The sequence below is a fragment of the Castor canadensis genome, chromosome 19 (genome assembly GCF_047511655.1).
Source record: "Castor canadensis chromosome 19, mCasCan1.hap1v2, whole genome shotgun sequence".
Classification (NCBI taxonomy): Eukaryota; Metazoa; Chordata; class Mammalia; order Rodentia; family Castoridae; genus Castor; species Castor canadensis.
In genome coordinates, this window is record NC_133404.1 from 4,764,175 (window position 1) to 4,780,828 (window position 16,654).

General features: G+C 48.9%; 2 protein-coding genes across 10 annotated transcripts in view; one reads left to right on the top strand and one right to left on the bottom strand.

The window, feature by feature from the left end:
• Positions 1 to 232: 232 nt before the first annotated feature.
• On the bottom strand, positions 233 to 8,080 carry Stoml1 (stomatin like 1). Of its 5 annotated transcripts, none has more exons than XM_074061533.1 (7): positions 8,060 to 8,080; positions 5,813 to 5,919; positions 4,684 to 4,833; positions 4,188 to 4,391; positions 2,247 to 2,442; positions 1,591 to 1,800; positions 233 to 1,072 (listed from the first exon to the last, which is right to left on the bottom strand). In XM_074061533.1, exons 3-7 carry the CDS (start codon positions 4,810 to 4,812, stop codon positions 879 to 881), a joined length of 933 nt encoding a protein of 310 aa, XP_073917634.1. In that variant the 5' UTR covers positions 4,813 to 4,833; positions 5,813 to 5,919; positions 8,060 to 8,080; the 3' UTR covers positions 233 to 878. The 5 variants fall into 5 exon arrangements, with proteins under 5 accessions (XP_073917634.1, XP_020021209.2, XP_073917636.1 ...); XM_020165620.2 differs by lacking the exon at positions 8,060 to 8,080 and adding an exon at positions 7,560 to 7,676; XM_074061535.1 differs by lacking the exon at positions 8,060 to 8,080 and adding an exon at positions 7,560 to 7,676 and having other exon boundaries at positions 4,684 to 4,930.
• Positions 8,081 to 9,673: 1,593 nt separating this feature from the next.
• Positions 9,674 to 16,654, top strand: part of Pml (PML nuclear body scaffold) — a 43,729-nt gene continuing 36,748 nt past the window's right edge. For all 5 annotated transcript variants that reach the window (XM_020165635.2, XM_074061848.1, XM_074061849.1 and 2 more), the window contains exons 1-2: positions 9,674 to 9,901; positions 11,837 to 12,300. In XM_020165635.2, coding sequence (XP_020021224.2) covers positions 9,776 to 9,901; positions 11,837 to 12,300 — 590 coding nt within the window. In that variant the 5' untranslated portion in view covers positions 9,674 to 9,775. The remainder of the gene's footprint in view (positions 9,902 to 11,836; positions 12,301 to 16,654) is intronic.

Sequence of the window (16,654 nt, forward strand, 5' to 3'; positions counted from 1 at the left end):
CTTCTTTCCCAGCAAATCTGTGCCCCAGCTGTAAAGAGGAACAGAGAGCATCCTCCCCCTCTTTCTGGGGCTGTGAAGGAACTGAAAAACTCAGAACTTCAAATATCCCAAGGGCCTGTGTCAGCCTCTAGGGCAGGCATTGGTCCTGGCCTTGACTGGCAGTGGGGGGCATCACCTGTGGATGCTCCCAGCCCACCCATGTCCCCAGCCCACTTTACTTCTCTTCTCCACGTTGTAAACACGACATTTATTTGCAGAGGCTCTCAAGCCTCTGGTAAGAAGCAGAACAGCGGGCTCTCCAGCATGCAGCCTGGGCCCAACTTGTCAGGCATGCAGGACAAGCTGGGGGACCAGGCAAGGTGTCTTTGGGAGCAGCAGGACAGCAGTAGGCCTGCTGTCCCATGGCCTCCCCCACTAGCCCAGCCTGACCCTACTATAGGAGGCCTTTCCTCCCTCCCCCTCCCACCTTCTCTGATCCTCCCTGGAGCTTAGAGCCCGAGCTCTGAGCTTTGTTCCTTCTCACAGGCACCGCACAGGCTCTTTCTGTGCATCCTATCTCTCCAGTCAGGTAGTTAGCTGGGAAGGGCAGGCCTGGCTCTCGTCCTGTCTTCACTCTTCGTAGCCAGCTCAAGGCTGGGCACTTGGCTGAGGTCAGAGACAAGCAAAGACCTGTCTGGAGAACCACTATAGATGAGAAATGAAGAGCAGCCTGATCAGCCTCCGTTTTCTCCCAGCCTCCACCCAGGAGCTCCTGGCTGGGCCTGAAACTTCTTAGGGCCTCCACTTTCCATGGTACAGGCCAACGCCTCCTACTCCAAGAAGCCCTGCTGGCTCGGCACCAGGACCAGGGCCGGGTGATGGATGATCAACCAAGACAGCTACTTCAGGGCCCTGAGGACAGCCTCCAGCTTCATGGCTACAGCCAGGTCACCCTTCACCTTCAGCCGCCCACTCATATAGGCCCCCAAGGGCCGAAGCTCCCTGCACAACAGGGCCTGCAGGTCTGCCTCACCAATCTCCACCACCACGTCAGGGACGACATTGGGTGCCCCATGTCCCACTCTGCCTCGTCCTGTGGAGGGAAAGAAAACAGCATTATAGGGAGACAGCCATGAGGAGGGAGAGGTCAGCGTGTGCATCAGGAGTAGAGTAGGGGTTAGGAGTTCAGACTCTAGAGCTGGGGATGTGGTTCAATCCCCAGTACCGAAAAGAAAAAAACAAAACAAAACAGAAACAAAGAGTTCAGGTTATAATTCTCTGGGTTCAAGACTTACAGAGTCTGGGACTATTTGGTGCCCTGGTTTGCAAATCTGGGAATGGGGAAGATAATATCCTTAAATCACAAGCTTCTGATGAGAACAGGCACAAACAGAGTGCAGTCCCGAGCACGGCACGTGAGGGCTCTTGGTACCGGGAGCCTGGCTATCTAAGTGGTTCTGCTCATGGCAGGGCAACCGAGGCTCAGACCGTCAGCTACTGTTGAGATGACATCTGACCCCACTGCCATGGTCCACCCCAAACCGCCAGCAGCAGCATGATGAGCTGTGGAGGTCACGAGCATGCTAGGTGGGGAGGGACGGGCAGCCGCACCTGTGGTGAGGTCCAGGAAGTAGATGCTTTGGGTGCCACTGGGCAGGATGACGTTGAACTGGTAGCAGGCCCCAACTTGGCTGACCAGGGCCTCAGACAGGAAGGGCTGCAGGGCGGTCAGCAGCCCCTCGGCCATGGGCTGCTTCAGGTTGGGCACAACCCCAATGTGAGGGTCAGGCAGCTCCACTTCACTCACCATCTCCAGGGTGTCTGCAGGTGGCCAACAGGGAGGGGATGGAGGCAGAGAGGAGGTCAGGATCACGGTGGCCTCTGCCCCTTTTGTAGCAGTTTCCTCTTACATCCGTCCCCTTTAGGCCTCTGTTCAGCTTCCTCCTGTGCTTGGAAGCTGCCCCCAGTTTCCAGCTTATGACCCCAAGCCCTGTGTCTAAGCTACTCCAGCCTGGGATGTAAAACCCTCTTTCCAGCTGCCCTTCTGGAACTGCTGTCTCCTCCCACAGAGGCTACCAAGGGCCTCTACACACTCCCAACACCCAGACCCTCCCCTTGCCTAGCTCTGACTGCTCTCCAATCAGGGTGGGCTGGACAGCTGGGCAGGGTGTGCCCTGCACAGAGTCACTTGATTAAGGCAGCAAGCAGCAAAGTCAGCCAGACACCACAGTGTCGAGTAACTCCACCCTCCTCCTCAGGTTACTCACCTGGCCCTGGGGGCAGGGCACCTCCTGCCACAGAGCTCACACCTCCTCCCAGCAAGTGGAGGGCCAGCTGTTGGAGGGTGCTGTCCAGGCTGGGCCCAGCACAGCTGTCCTGGGGCGGCTGCAGTACAGCCTCTACTGCCAGCTCCACACGGTCCACCTCCAGCCCCCAGGCCCTGGTCACGTCATTGATCTCCAGCTGGAGAACAGCATAGAAAGAACTGGATTTAGTCAGTACACCTTTCCTGGCAGGCTTCTCTGACCATGCACCTGGAGGTGTCACATCCACCCTTGAGCAGCTCCCAGCCAGGAAGACAGGAAGAGGGATTTACCGCTCAGCTGGGTAAGCACTGAAACAGGAGGGGGTGGGATACCCAGCAGAAGGGCTGTGCCACTGGCAGGGGACTTCAGGTGCAGGAGGCCATCAGGCAATGGGAACAGCACATGCCAAAACTCAAACAGAAGAACCTGGAAAACCTGAGGAACTGTGAGGAACCATGGGTCCATTCAGTTGTTCTCCCAAGTGTGGGCTAAGGGGCCAGAAGCAGCCTATTCCACTCATTTGGATTTATTCTGAGACAACAAGAGCCCCAGGCAGGAGTTTACATGGGGAGGTGATGGAGCAGACTTGGTTTTTGGAAAATGGTCTTCCTGGCTGCTGTGTCAGACTGAAGGGGCTGAGTAAGATAGCTTCTAATTGCAGATGAGAAATGAGGCAGATTGGATGGAGGGTAGGGGGTGCAATGAAGCTGAGACACACTGTGACAGGTAGGCCCTGAAAACTCTGCCAAGCTACGGCAGGTACAGGAAGCAAAAGGGCTGGGATATGGCTCAAATGGCAGAGCACCTGCCTAGCAAGCAAGAGGCCCTGAGTTCAAACCCCAGAACCACCAAAAAAATAAAAAAATTCTCTCCTAAAGGTGAATTACAATGCAATGTAGTTTTATGAATAAAAACTGTTAACTTATTATCTGACTTGTGTTAGACTGAGCACAGGATTATGAGTAGGAGGGCAGATGGTGTGGCTCTGGTCCAGCTCCGCCCTGCTGAGCCTTGGTTTCCTCCCTCCAAAATAAAATAGTAATACTGGACTTCTTACAGCAAAAATGTGAAGTTGAGTCCCTCTGAGGCAGGCACAAGGACTCTGTAAGCCATAAAATGCTATCCCTGTGAGGACTACTGCTATGAGCACAAACAATATATTCTTAGGGATTGTATCCAGCTGGTTGCTTGGCAATGCCCTTGCTGAAGGGATTGGGGTCCTCCATCTGGCATTTGTCCCACTCCCTCTCTGTCCTCTGACACAGTTGGGGGGATGAGGGAAAACTTCACCCATACTTGTCTCCTGAGACAAGCTCAAGGGAAGAAATGCAGTGGAGTGTGGCTGTGAGGACATGCCACTGCACGTGAACGTGTTTATTTCTACCCCATCAGGTAGCAAAAGAGAAGTGAGGCAAATGCCAGTGTGGGTTATTTTTCATACACATGGAGGACGGTCAGGAGAAAGATCCAAATGTCCCAGGTTGCTTTGTTCTGTTCCAAACAAGGACAAAAATTCCACAAAAGTGCACTCATGGAATTCCCCAGCAGGTGGCTCGGCAGGAGGCCCCTGCTTCTTTTAGCCATCTGGAACAGGGACTGCAGAGGTCCAAGACCCACAAGTCACCATGCTAGCAGCCTCAGCAGTCTGAAGCAAGGCCCCCAGTATTCCTACCAGGGCGCTTTCTTTTCTCACAGATACATGTGCCCAAAGTGGCTATGTCTGGGCTCTGTTCCTCAACTTGTAGCCCCACCCAGACCTCTGGCTTGTCAAAGGTGTTTATACTCTCAGGACATATGGTAAGCTGGGGCCCAGAGACATCTGGTGCTTGCTCAAAGTGAGCTGGCAGGGAAGGCAAGGCCCAGGTGCCAGACACTGGGTCCACCGTACAAGATGCTGCCTACCAGGAGCTGGCCGCTGATCTTGAGCTTCTCCATCTGAATCTCCCGCAGTGGCCTCCTGAGCAGGGCCTTGGTCATGGCGTGCTGAGCTGTCATGCGTGTGGCCATGTTCAGATCCTTCACAGCCATCACTGACAGCACTGGGTCCCAGATGCGGAACTGGACATCAGCCCCCACAGATAGCACAGCCCCATCCTTAGAGGCCAACTGTTGGGGGAGGTGGTGAGAGAGAGGCCAGGGTTGCATGGAGGTCAGGCCCACTGAGAACACCCAGCTTGACCCACCCACCTGGCAGCTGGCTCCTCAAAGGCAAAATGGTGACTCCAAGTATGTGGGGTCAAGTGTGTGGAGCAAGGATGTTCTCCTAGCTTCCATCCTCAACTTTCTGGTTTTTATTCCCCACCCACCAAGATGGCTGCTCATAGGCCAAGGTCCTAGAACCTACATAACTCTGTGTAAACCCCACTCCCTCTGTGTGGGGCAGATGACACTCCCTCACCTTGCAGGGAGGGACGTTGAAGGCTCGGGTCCTCAGATCCACCCTCTGAAAGGAGTCGATGAAGGGAAGAAGCACAACCATGCCAGGCCCCTGAGGGGTGCGTATCCGGCCCAGACGGAACACGACCATCCGCTCATAGGTGGGCACAATCTGTCCACAGCAGCAAAGGCAGGGTAGGAAGTGGTCTGCCGGGGATGGCCCCTCGCCAGGTCCCTCCCTCTCTCCCCTTCACCTTGGTTGCAATCAGCTGTTTTTAGATAAGAAAACCAAGGCTCAGAAATCACACAGCCCCTAAGTAAAGTGGGCATAATTTGAACGCAGTTCCGAATGACTCGAAGGCCATGGGTCTCGGTGATACCTGGAGATAGTTCATCTCTGGGGCCTGAAGCTGGACATGACTCATACAAGGATACTGTCTGCCCTTGGATTAGTTGGGAGAAAGGCTAGGCTGCTTTAACAGTTGGCTTTGCCAACTTCAGATCCCTGGAGCCTTTCAAGAAGCAGTTACGTCCAAATGGAGAAATAAAAGCCCAGAGAGGTAAAGTGACTTGCCTGAGGTCACGTGGTGTTTGTTTCAGTGGCATTTCAGAAAGAGGATCTAGGATCACCTAAGGACTCCCTTCCAGACCACACAAACCCAGAGGCTTTCTAGAGATGCCTTGGGCACACACGGAGGGAGGCATTCCTAGGCTTTCACCTTCACTGAAGTTTTCAGGTGTGATGCTCAACTCTAGCTTTATGACTCATCCTTTTCCCCTCTGTACCACCCCCTGTTGAAAACAAGGGGATTCCTAGTACACATTCCCTAGTAGGTTAAGCTTGGTGCTCTTATGTCTAGTTGGCACAGTCCAAAAGGAGGGTGATTTGCCTGTGATATCTGTGTCCAGACCCTAGGACTTAGGAGTTTGGGAAGACTTGTTTCTACTCTTCCTGGCCCCAGGACAACTTTGGACATGTCTGGGCTTTGGTTTGCTCACCTGAAAGATGGGAATGAACAATCCTTGTGTTGCTCATTTCACAGGGATGTGATCATTCTTAGAGGCAGGGGGTAGAACATGGGGAATACATTCATTGATGCCAAATCTTTCAATGTTGTCCAACCACCTGGGGCTGATCCAGCCATTCTTACCTTCACGGCAAACCAGCCGGAAACAGGGAAAGTGAGCAGCAGCAGCAAGAAGCCCAGAAAACTGATGAGGCCATGGCAGAGGCAGGAGGGCCAGCTTTGGGGTGCATCTGTGGGCAAGAGAGCAGAGGCAATCACAAAATGCCAGCTGGACCTGGCTACACAGCTGCAAGTACAGTGACCTTGGACAAGTGTACCTTTCACCCCCCCTTCCCTTCAGATGCTCCTTCCATCTCATGGCTTTCAATTTGGCTCCTTGTCTACTCTCACTGTATCTTTGGACAGGTGCTAGTTAGGGACTGTCCCCTCCTCCCATATATCAAATTCTAATCTGTTACAAGTACACACCCCTCACAAGGTCTTACTCTCTGCTAGGCAACAGACACTGCATCAGAGAATCCAGTTCATGTGAGGCTGTCCTCACTGGGCTCAGCAGGAGTAAGTCCAGTGAATCTCCCTACCCAGGCCTGGCACAGAGCATGAGTGCTGGGTTGAACTAAATGCAGCTACCTGTACCAACAGCCCCAGAGTGTGCTTTCAAGAGGTCCTCATGGACATATCTTAACCTATGGGGATAAGACATTAACTGCTCAAGAATATGGGGCTAAAACATCATTTTCTGGTCTTCACTTCTACCTTAATGCCCTAAGAACCATAAAAAATGCATATTCTAAGCCAGGTGTGGTAGCACACACCTGTAATCCCAGCACCCAGGAGGCTAAAGCAGGAGGACTGAGTTTGAGGCCAGCCTGAACTACATACAAAAAACAAAAATGGGGTAGTTGGTTAGGAAGATGAGGCTCATCTGTGCTGAAGGTCCTGACTCCTGAAAAACCAGGAGCTCTGGATGCAAAAGGAGCAGACAGCCCCAGAACCTGGGGTAAGCTTGTTCTCTGTTCTCCTTCTCTCAACTCTGGACAAGAAGCAGACAGGAGCCTCAGTTCCATCCTTCCCAAAGCCCATGCCTGCTCAGCCTTCTACACTTCAGGGCTCCAAGGTTCACTTCCTGCCTGGTTCTGATCCACTGTGGCCTCTGCAGGAATGGAATCTTTGGACAGGGGCAGCTGTCACTATAGAAAGACCAGGGAAGGTCCAAATCCTCCAAGGTCAGCCTGTGGGCCAAAGGAGCCACAGAAAGCTTTGGAGCAAGACAGCCAGGACAGACACAAGTTGCACCTAAGGCCTGCCTTTTTGTTCTGCGCATCTTCACCAACAAACAGGGAGACAGATGCCTGGTTCCTAGGCTTCTACTCCAGGGTGAATACTCTTTATTTCCCTGCAGGTGCCCTTAGGGAGCTGGGAACCTCCTCTGCCAAAAACTCGGTTTCATGCCATGCATATCGGGAACTTGGAACCTTGGCCCTGACAAAAGCCGAGAACGTAGCGGGGCGAGGTTCTGGAACACGGGAGCTGCTCTGGCTCTGGGGCTGCAGCAAGCGCCCCTGGGGAGGGCAGATCAGCAGAAGAATCCCAGGGTCGGGTGTAGCCCCGTCTCCACGTCGCACATCGTGTCCCCTTCTCGGTCTCCCCTCTTAGGGAGCGGGACCGGCCGATTCCTTACAAGCAGAGTTAGAACCTAGGGTACCTGCCAGTGCCCCCCGGGTCCGCCGTGCTGGGAGACCACTCACCGGCCCCCGGCCCCACGCCGCCCTGCTCTAGGGACAAGCAGCCCTTCTGCGAGCCCAGAAAGCCAAAGCTCGACTGCTGGAAGCGATCAAAATCCCCCAAAGGCAGCGCCCGGTACCCGGACCTGCCGAGCATGACTTCTGATGGGGACACGCCCCGCGCCTCCGCCCGGCGCCCACCCAGACCAGCCCGGAGCAGCCTGGCCCCGCCCCTGCTGGCCGCCGCTTCCGGCTTCACCCGCGCAGCCGCGGAGAGCTGGAGCGTGAGGGCCGGGGGCGGTGCCCGCCGTGCCACAGCGCCCCCTGCGGTGGGAGGACTGAACTGCGGTTGCAGGACCGGAGCTGGGCCTGCGCTTTTAGGAATCCACAGAGATCAGCTCCACGTTCTCCCTGCCCTTTCCTGCACTTAGAAAAGGTGCAAGAGACGCGCAGGAGGCGAATGTTCTCCAGAATCAAGGGAATGCTGTTGTCAGCCTTCTCAGCACTCCCTCTCAAACTCATGCTCTGAGAAGGACATGCCTTATCTAGAATTAGGGTTTCTCCAGGGCAAGGTCAGCAATTGATTTTGCTTTGTGTCGCATCGCCCAGCACCGGGGCCTCTCACAGAGCAGATCTCAGTACTTACTTGAATGATGGGGTAGCCAAGTCACTGTGGACAAGGTGGGCTGGGAAGGGCTGAACTTTGGTACAAAATAAGAGAAATTGCAGGTGCAGACTTGAGGGAGCATAGCAGAGTAAGGAAAGGGTGATAGCACAGAGCTGTACGATGGCAGGGTCACCAGAGCGTCACAGCAGACACCTTGATCCGGGTACCTGAGGTAACTTGCTTTTCCATGGCTTTAGAAAACCGAAACGCAGATAATAAATTTAATTTGAGAAGTGTTAACTTCCAAAGCAAGTAAAGAAAATAGAGCTTTCCCAGTCCTGCCTCCTAGGGTCCCCACTGTCCACCTCCACGTCCTTTCTGCAGATGACTGCCTACCACATTTGGCTTTTCCTTGTTTGGTGGCCTGATTCTAAAGTCCTGGGGGTACTGCACTGGAGGGTATAGTGCACTCCCAAGGTCTAGCACAGTGTCTGAGATGTTGGCTCTCCCTTCAGTCCCCACTCCCTCCCCTGCCACACAAACTCAGACACTAAGCTTTACAAGAATAAGTCCCTGTCATCATCCCTTCTAGTCTGTTCCATGCTGGAACAAAGCTCAGAATGGGTACGTAGGGGCCCTAGCACTGGTTAGGATGGTTTGAAATTTGAGGCCAGTTAGGCTGCTTGGAACTGTGCCCTTTACCTCTCACCTGCTGGTGTCTGGCCTGCTTTTCATTGGTCAAGACCTAACTTGCTGTCTCTCATCTTGTTTACCTGCTGGCCACCTCCCTCCTTTCTCCCCCAGCCCCCTTCAGATCCACCAGCCTACAGCCTTTCTGGACCACCTGCCCCTAAGTCATCAGAGTGACTGTTCTAACATGCACAGTTGATCGTGTACCCAACTCTCGGTCACCTGCTGAGCTGATCCAATCTCCTTAGTTATGAGTAATCTCACACCAGTACATTTCTCAGTCATCATTTGTCCCCTCTTCTATCCGAAAATGGCCCAAACTACTTTCTAAACAGGCTTTCTTGTTTCAAACCTTCATGCCTTTTACAAGTGCTGTTCTCTCAAAATGTTCCTCCATCCCCTCCTCTGTTCTCAGCTGAGAGATCTCTTTTGCAGTCAATCCCAATACTGTGTGAAAGTCTCTGATTTGGGACTGGCTCTTTCACTAGATCTTGGGGTTCTTTGAAAGCAGGAGCCACGTGTGGTCCTTCTAGGTGCCCCGGGTCCCAGCTGGGGTGGGCACAAAGCTGTCAGTGTGAGTGGCTCACAGCCAGAACTGGGGGCTGCCTCTCTGTCAGATCAGCCTCTCCCCCCTCCCGCCTTTTCTTTTTGAGACAGGGTCTCACTACGTAGCCCAGGCTGGCCTTAAACTCACGATCCACCTGCCCTCTGCTTCCTGAATGCTGGGATTACAGGCATGCACCATCATGCCTAGCTTTTTGCTTTTTTTTTTTTTTTTTTGCTTTGTTTAACCTCTCTCTCTATTCCGAGTCTGCGGGCCTCCACTGCTCTCCGGCCTCTCCCTCCCTCCCCGCTCGGGGCGTGTCTACAGAAGGCTCCTGTCCACCCCTGGACCCGCCCCCCGCCCCGCCCCCGCCCTGTCTCACTTCCTCTCGGGAGGCGGGTCCTCAGCCAGCACCGCCCCTTTAGACAGTTGGGGAGACAGCCTGCTGACTCGCGCGGCGGGCTGGGATTCTCCTCCCACCTTCAAAGACCAAACCGAGAATCGAAACTGAGCTGGGCTCCATGCAGCAGCAGCCTGCACCCGCCCGATCTCCGGGCCTCCACCAGGACCCTGTCCTGCCCACCATGTCTCCCCCGGAGTCCCCCTCCGAAGGCCACCAGCCCAGCCACAGCCAGAGCCCCGCAGAGGTACTAATGGGTTTGGGATGAAGGGGCTTAGGCTTAATTTTGTGCTGAGGTGGGAGAGTTGGGAAGAGAGAGGATCTTCATGGAGAACGTGGCCAAGGGCCTTAAAAAGTGATACTGGGGTTGGGGATGAAGCTCAGAGGTTGAGTGTTTGCCTAGCATGCACGAGGCCCCGGGTTCGATCCCCAGTACCGGGAAAAAAAAGTAGCGACCCAGAGCCAAAGCCAGACCCCAGGGTTCTGATCCTCTTTGCTGGGGCACAGTAGGGACGGTAGGATAGGGTAGAAAGGGGGACCAGGATGAACTAGGGAGACCCTGTTTGGGCTACGGTTCTCCACTGAACAGTTGGACAACATGAGGAAGGTCGGTTGCGATGGGGCAGCCCCTCCCACCCACCTTGGAGCCTTGCCTTTTAGCTCCTGCCCCAGACCAAGGATCACAGGTTAGGGAGAAGGGAGTCGCCCTGTTGCACTGGGGCTGGCGGGAGGGTCATGACCTAGGCCTGGCAAAACCACAAAACCTAAGTTCCCAGATGGGAAGTGGAGAATTATGGCCCAGAAGGCAGAGATACCTTGGCCAAAGCCTTGCTGCAGCTCCTGTGGTTTCTCCTTGAGGAAGTCGGGTCCTTCGTTTGGAACACCCTTCCTGGCCACCCCTCACTCTAAGGGGGCTATGCTGAGTCCTCCTCCTGGAATTTTTGCTTTAACCAGGATCCCTACACACACCAACAACTACTTTGTGTTCTGCCAGGCCCTTTTGTTCTGCTTCTTAAAAACACAGATAACACCATATCCCTGTAACTTTCATTATTGGTATTTTGTTACTGAGAATAAGCACTTCTGATGTGCCCAGTACTGTATTGAGCACTTGGGGGTTGATTGTGGTGAAATGCACATACCATAAACGTTACCATGTTAACTTTTCTAAGTGCACAAGGCAGTGACATTAAGTACATTGTTGTGTAACCATCACCACCATCTATTTCCAGAACTTTCTTATCACTCTCAGAAACTCTGTACCCTTTAAGAAATAGCTCCTTTTTCCGTTTCTATGAACTTCCTGTCACTATGAACTTGACTGTACTGAGTATTTCAGATACACTATTTCTCCTTTTGTGTCTCTTTTATTTCACTTAGCATAATATGTGCTAAAGTTCATCTATGTTGCATGTATCAGAATTTCATTCCTTTTTAAGGGTAAATAATATTCCATCATATGTGTAGGCTCTGTTGTGTTTGCCCATTCATCTGTTGATGGGAACCTGGGTTAATGTACTTTAGTGCACAAGTGTATGTTTGGATCTTTGTTTTCGGTTCTTTGGGATATATATTAAGGGATGGAATTTCTGAGTCATAGTAGTTCTATGTTTAACTTCTTAAGGATCTCCCCCAAAAAACTGCATTAAGCACTTTATATAAGGTTGGTATTTAGTATACCTACCTTCCAAACTGAGGTGTTTTGTTTTTTTTTTTTCAACTCTGGGTCTCAGGCTTGCTAGGCAGACACTCTACCACTTGAACTACTCCACCAACCCTGTTTTCTGTTAGGTTTTTTTCGAGATAGAGTCTTGGAAACTATTTGCCTGAGCTGGCTTCAAACCGCCATCCTCCTGATCTCTGTCTTCTAAGTAGCTAGGATTACAGGCGTGAGCCATCGGTGCTGGTCAAACTGAGTTCCTTGAAGACAGGGATGTAACTTAAACATCCCTGCATCTCAAAGCAAGCACTATGTCTGGTGGGATGTATCCTGAAGGCCTGGGTAAATGGGGGAACTGGGGTGCTGCTAAGTCAAGCCAGCATTCCACATCAACCAATGACTGGCTAGAATGGAATGTGAGATTCTACCCCAGTCTCCCTCCAGCTGAAGGGGCCGGCAGCCAGTGGGTGAGGACTTCTGGGCCTTCTTCAAAGCCTCACCTCTGTCCTTTGGTTCCCCCAGCAAGCCGAGGAGGAGTTCCAGTTCCTGCGCTGCCAGGGCTGCCAGGCCCAAGCCAAGTGCCCCAAGCTGCTGCCTTGTTTGCACTCGCTGTGCTCAGGATGCCTGGAGGCGAAGGGCATGCAATGCCCCATCTGCCAGGTGCCCCAGCCCCCGGGCGCTGAAGTCGGGGCCCTGGATAATGTATTCTTCGAGAGCCTGCAGCGGCGCCTGTCCATGTACCGGCAGATCGTGGGCACGCAGGCGATTTGCACCCGCTGCAAAGAGCAGGCCGACTTCTGGTGCTTCGAGTGCGAGCAGCTCCTGTGCGCCAAGTGCTTCGAGGCGCACCAGTGGTTCCTGAAGCACGAGGCGCGGCCGCTGGCCGAGCTCCGCAGCCTGTCTGCACGCGAGTTCCTGGACGGCACGCGCAAGTCCAACAACATCTTCTGCTCCAACCCCGGCCACCGCACGCCCGAGCTGACCAGGTGAGTGAGCATCCCTGAGCCAGGTAGGAGGCGGGAGAGCAGGGAGGCAGGGACACAGCGGGGACCTGGAGCTTCTGGGGCTTGGCATCTCACAAGGTGGTTCACAGACTTACAATGACCCCAGCCTCCAGGAGGGTGGACAGTTGTCAGCTTTCCCTTTGAAATAAGTAATGCGACAGAGCCACTGACCCTTGCACTTTTATCTATCGATTTCTTTACCATAAAATTTTTAGAAGTGTCAGTGCTGAGTGAAGGGTCTTTGAAAATTGTTACATTTTGGTACAAATTGCCTGTTAGAAAAGTCTGCCAGTGGAATTTTCCATAAACTGTCGACAGGGAATCTCAGGAAGGTTGGTTCTAGGGTCAGATCTGGGAACGAAGATTTTGTCATGAGAAAAAAATTTCATAACACCCTTAGTGCTAACTGGGAATACCCACATGAAAAAGAAAACAAAATCAAATCCACTTACAATTATTTTTATTAAACGGCAGATTTTAATTCTATTTGGAAATAGGTAATAGATTTATACCATTCACAAAGAAAACCAAGTGAAAGAAACAGCGTCTCCATTCCATTCCCACCTGCCTAATTTCCACCTCCTAGTTTTGAATGTTTCTTAGCAGGGTTTCTTTGTGAATATATGCCCAGGTGGAACAGCCTTAAACGGTGGCCTTTTAGCCATTAAGGTAGTATATGTAGGTAAACTTTGGACACTGCTTCCATACAGCAGCAGTAGTTTTGGGGATCTGCCTGCTATGAGAAGCTAGGTGTTCTCTGCTCATTCCTGGGGCACTGAAAACTACTCACCTGCTGAACTTTGTACCTTTTGGGCTCATTGTGGCTGGTTTCCTTCAGAAATGCTCAGAGTCCTCCCTCCCCCAGATTCTTCAACAGCTATGTTGTCCTGTTTAATTTGCATTTCTTTGCTTATTGCTAAGTTGAGTGGCTTTTCCATCTGTTTATTGTCCCTAGTGTTTCTTCCTTTGTGAACTGCCTATTTAGAGCCCCTCAGGAATTAGTCCCTTTGTTTGTAAGAGCATGTTAGAATGCAGATGTCTTTCTCAGTGTTGACCTTTGCCATTCCACTTCATAAGTGGTATAATGTTTGAAGTAAGTCTTTAGTTTTATGCAGTCAAATTGTCAATCTCTTTCTTTACGGCATCTGACTTTGATGTGTCCCAGGAAGGGATATTCTCACAACCCATGTTAAAAATAATCTCTTATATTCTAGTTCAGTAATTTCATGGTTTAGGAGCTGGGGGTATAGCTCAGTGGTAGTTTGCTTGCTTAGCATGAGTGAAGTCCTGGATTCAATCCCCAAAACAGCAAATAATAATAATAATAATAATAAAAGCGAAAACAACTTTATTGTTTTCATAATTCAGTCCTTAATTCCAATGGAATTTATGTTTGTGTGCGTGTTAGGTGGGCATCTTTGTTTAGTTTTTCTTTCAATGGAAAGTCAGTTTCTCTCAGCCACATTTATTGGATAGTCTTAAGCAGTGTGCATTGATCCGAAACACCTTCTTTATCATATACCAAATACCCATACAGTCACAAGAGTGTTTGTAAGTCTATTCTGTGGCAAAAGAACTGACTCTTCCTGCTCTAATCCTTACTGCTCTAAGAATTTCTTTAGTTTTTTTCCATTCTTCTTCAAAAATAATTTTGACTTCCATTCTTAGGCAGTTTCAAAACTTACATATATGCTGTTATTTCAATTGAAATTGAATCAAATTGGCCTCATCTTTGGTTATTTTGTTTGGATTTTATAGCTTCATTCGCATGGGTTTTGAACTTATAAATTTATAATAATAATATTGTGAATGAGATCTTTGTATAATATTTATAACATATTATATATTAAATATACGTTATAATCTTTGGTTGGTATCATGAACTTTCACGAGTGCTCCTAATTCTTATGCATATTAATGTGATAGCCATCTTACTGAACTTTCTTAATTAGGTCTTAATCAGTAAGTTTTTCAATTGATTTGTTTGAATTTTCTAGGTAAACAAGCAGAACATTTGAAAATTGTGGGATTTTTTTTCTTGCCACTCCCACAAAATACCACTTTGCTAGCTTTGTTTTGTTGTCTAGCACTGCCAGAAAATATTGCGTAGTAATGGTTAGAAAAGGCAACATGAGGTCTGGAAGTGTGGCTCAAGTGGTAAAGCGCCTGTCTAACAGGCTGGAGGCTCTGAGTTCAAACCCCAGTACAAAAAAAAAAAAAAAAGCACTTCACCTTGTTCCTGTCTTTAATGAGAAAGTTTCTTATATTTTCTGTTAAGTATGATTTTCTTATTGATTCTTAAAAATCACATTAAGAAAGTTGTTTTTCATTTGGGTTTTGTTGTTACTGTTATTTTATTTTTAACTTGGGAATATAGAAATCCTTTTACCTTTAGTATGACAAATTAAAGTCTATGTGTTTCTTTATATTGAACCATTTTTCATTCCTGGCAGGAAAAACCCTACTTGATCATTGTTTTTACTATTATTTTTTGCTATTATTTTTTAACTCATACCTAATTACTTATAGTAATATTTTAATTAGACTATTACCCATACTCATAAATGTAATCAATTTTGTATGAAATATATGATTTCTTTGTTAGGTTTTTCTTAGCTTCTTTTCATGCATTTTGGAAGCTTTCATTTCATTTTTACTAGTGTGGTAATACAGTCATCCTCCATATTCAAAGGGGAATTGATTCCAGGACTCCACCACCAACCCCACAGAAAAACAGACATCCTCCTGAATTCTTTAAATTAGCTCTAGATTACAAATAGCACTCAAGACAATGTAACTGTGTATAAACATCTTAAAGATGAAGACAGAGGCAGATGCAGACAGCCCCTTTGTGTCCCCCTGTCCCTGTAACTTGGCATCTGAAAGGAGGTGGGAGAGGACTAGCTACTCTGGCTTTTTAGTTTTTACTTTCTTATTTTAATATCTGAATCTGACCCTTTTAATAGTTATTTAAAATAACATAATTTCCCTGTGCCCTCATTTTGCTGCTTTACCTATCACTCATGGCTGACATCTCTGTGGAGTCCATTCTTAGGCAGTTTCAAAACTTACATATATGCTGTTATTTCAACTATATTGTTTAGAGAATAATGATAAGGAAAAGCTAGTATATATATAGTATAGATACAGTTTTTTAAAAAGAAATACTTTCCATCTAAAGATGTAGAACGTAGAATTACTATACACATATAGTAATCATGTATGTATACATATGTACAAGCATATAGCACACACACCCATATTCACACATGCATACAGACATCTTAGAACACATTTCAGCTGTTACCATCAACAGTAGAGTATCTTTTCTTCCAGATAAAATGTATAACATACTTTTTCTTGTTCTCTCTATTACCACAGTCATACTTAGTTGAAATAATATGAACTTTTAGTTCCAGGTTATTACCAAATTTTTATGCCTTTTCTCTTTTAAGTCTCCTCTCATAACAATTATTAAACTTCATAAGCTCACTTAGCTAGAATCTTAAATTTTAGGTTTCATTGCCCACAAAAAAATTGCTATCACTTGTCTTCATCTTTCTTGAATTATTTAATGTGGTTCATTTTCCATTTGGCTGGACTACCAGTAAAAAGTATTTCATTTTTCAGGGTTTGTTTATAGGAACTTGAGTGTCTTAATTTGCATGCCCATCTTTTTTTTTTTTTGGCAGTACTGGAGTTTGAACTCAGGGCCTCACATTTGCTTGGCAGATGCTCTGCCACTTGAGCCACTCCATCTTTTTCTGTTACATATAATGGGATACTTAGCTAGCTATAAAGTCCTGGGGTCACCATCGCAGTTCTTTTATCTAGGTATATGTAAGCATTGCTTCATAACTTTCCAGCCTCTGGTGTTTTGGATAAGAAGTTCTGACTCTTTTGCAACTATTTTTCCTCTGTGAGAAATCTGTTTCTGTTAAGGATCTTTATATAACGAAAGAAAAAATAATTTGTAGAGAAGTGATAAGATAAAAGAAAAGGGCTTTTTAGGCTTTCAAGAGCAGCACACTGTGGCAGGGAAATCTGTAGGGAGGCTAATAGGGGAAGGGTTGCTTATGCAGGCCCATCTTGGGGCCATAAACCTTCCCTGAAAGAGATTTACATTGGTCACCATTTCTCAGAAGTTTCTGTTTTTTGTCAGCTAAGGAAGCTCTGGGGAGGTTTGTTTTTGTTGTTTTTTCCCTGTGTCTGTTGACTCTCATTTGCCTCTAGCTAAAATTTATTTGCCAATGTGACAGATTTTTAGATTGTCATATTTTGGCTTCCTATACCAAATACAGTGGCAAGGCTGTTCCACCCAGCAAGAGCAGGATTC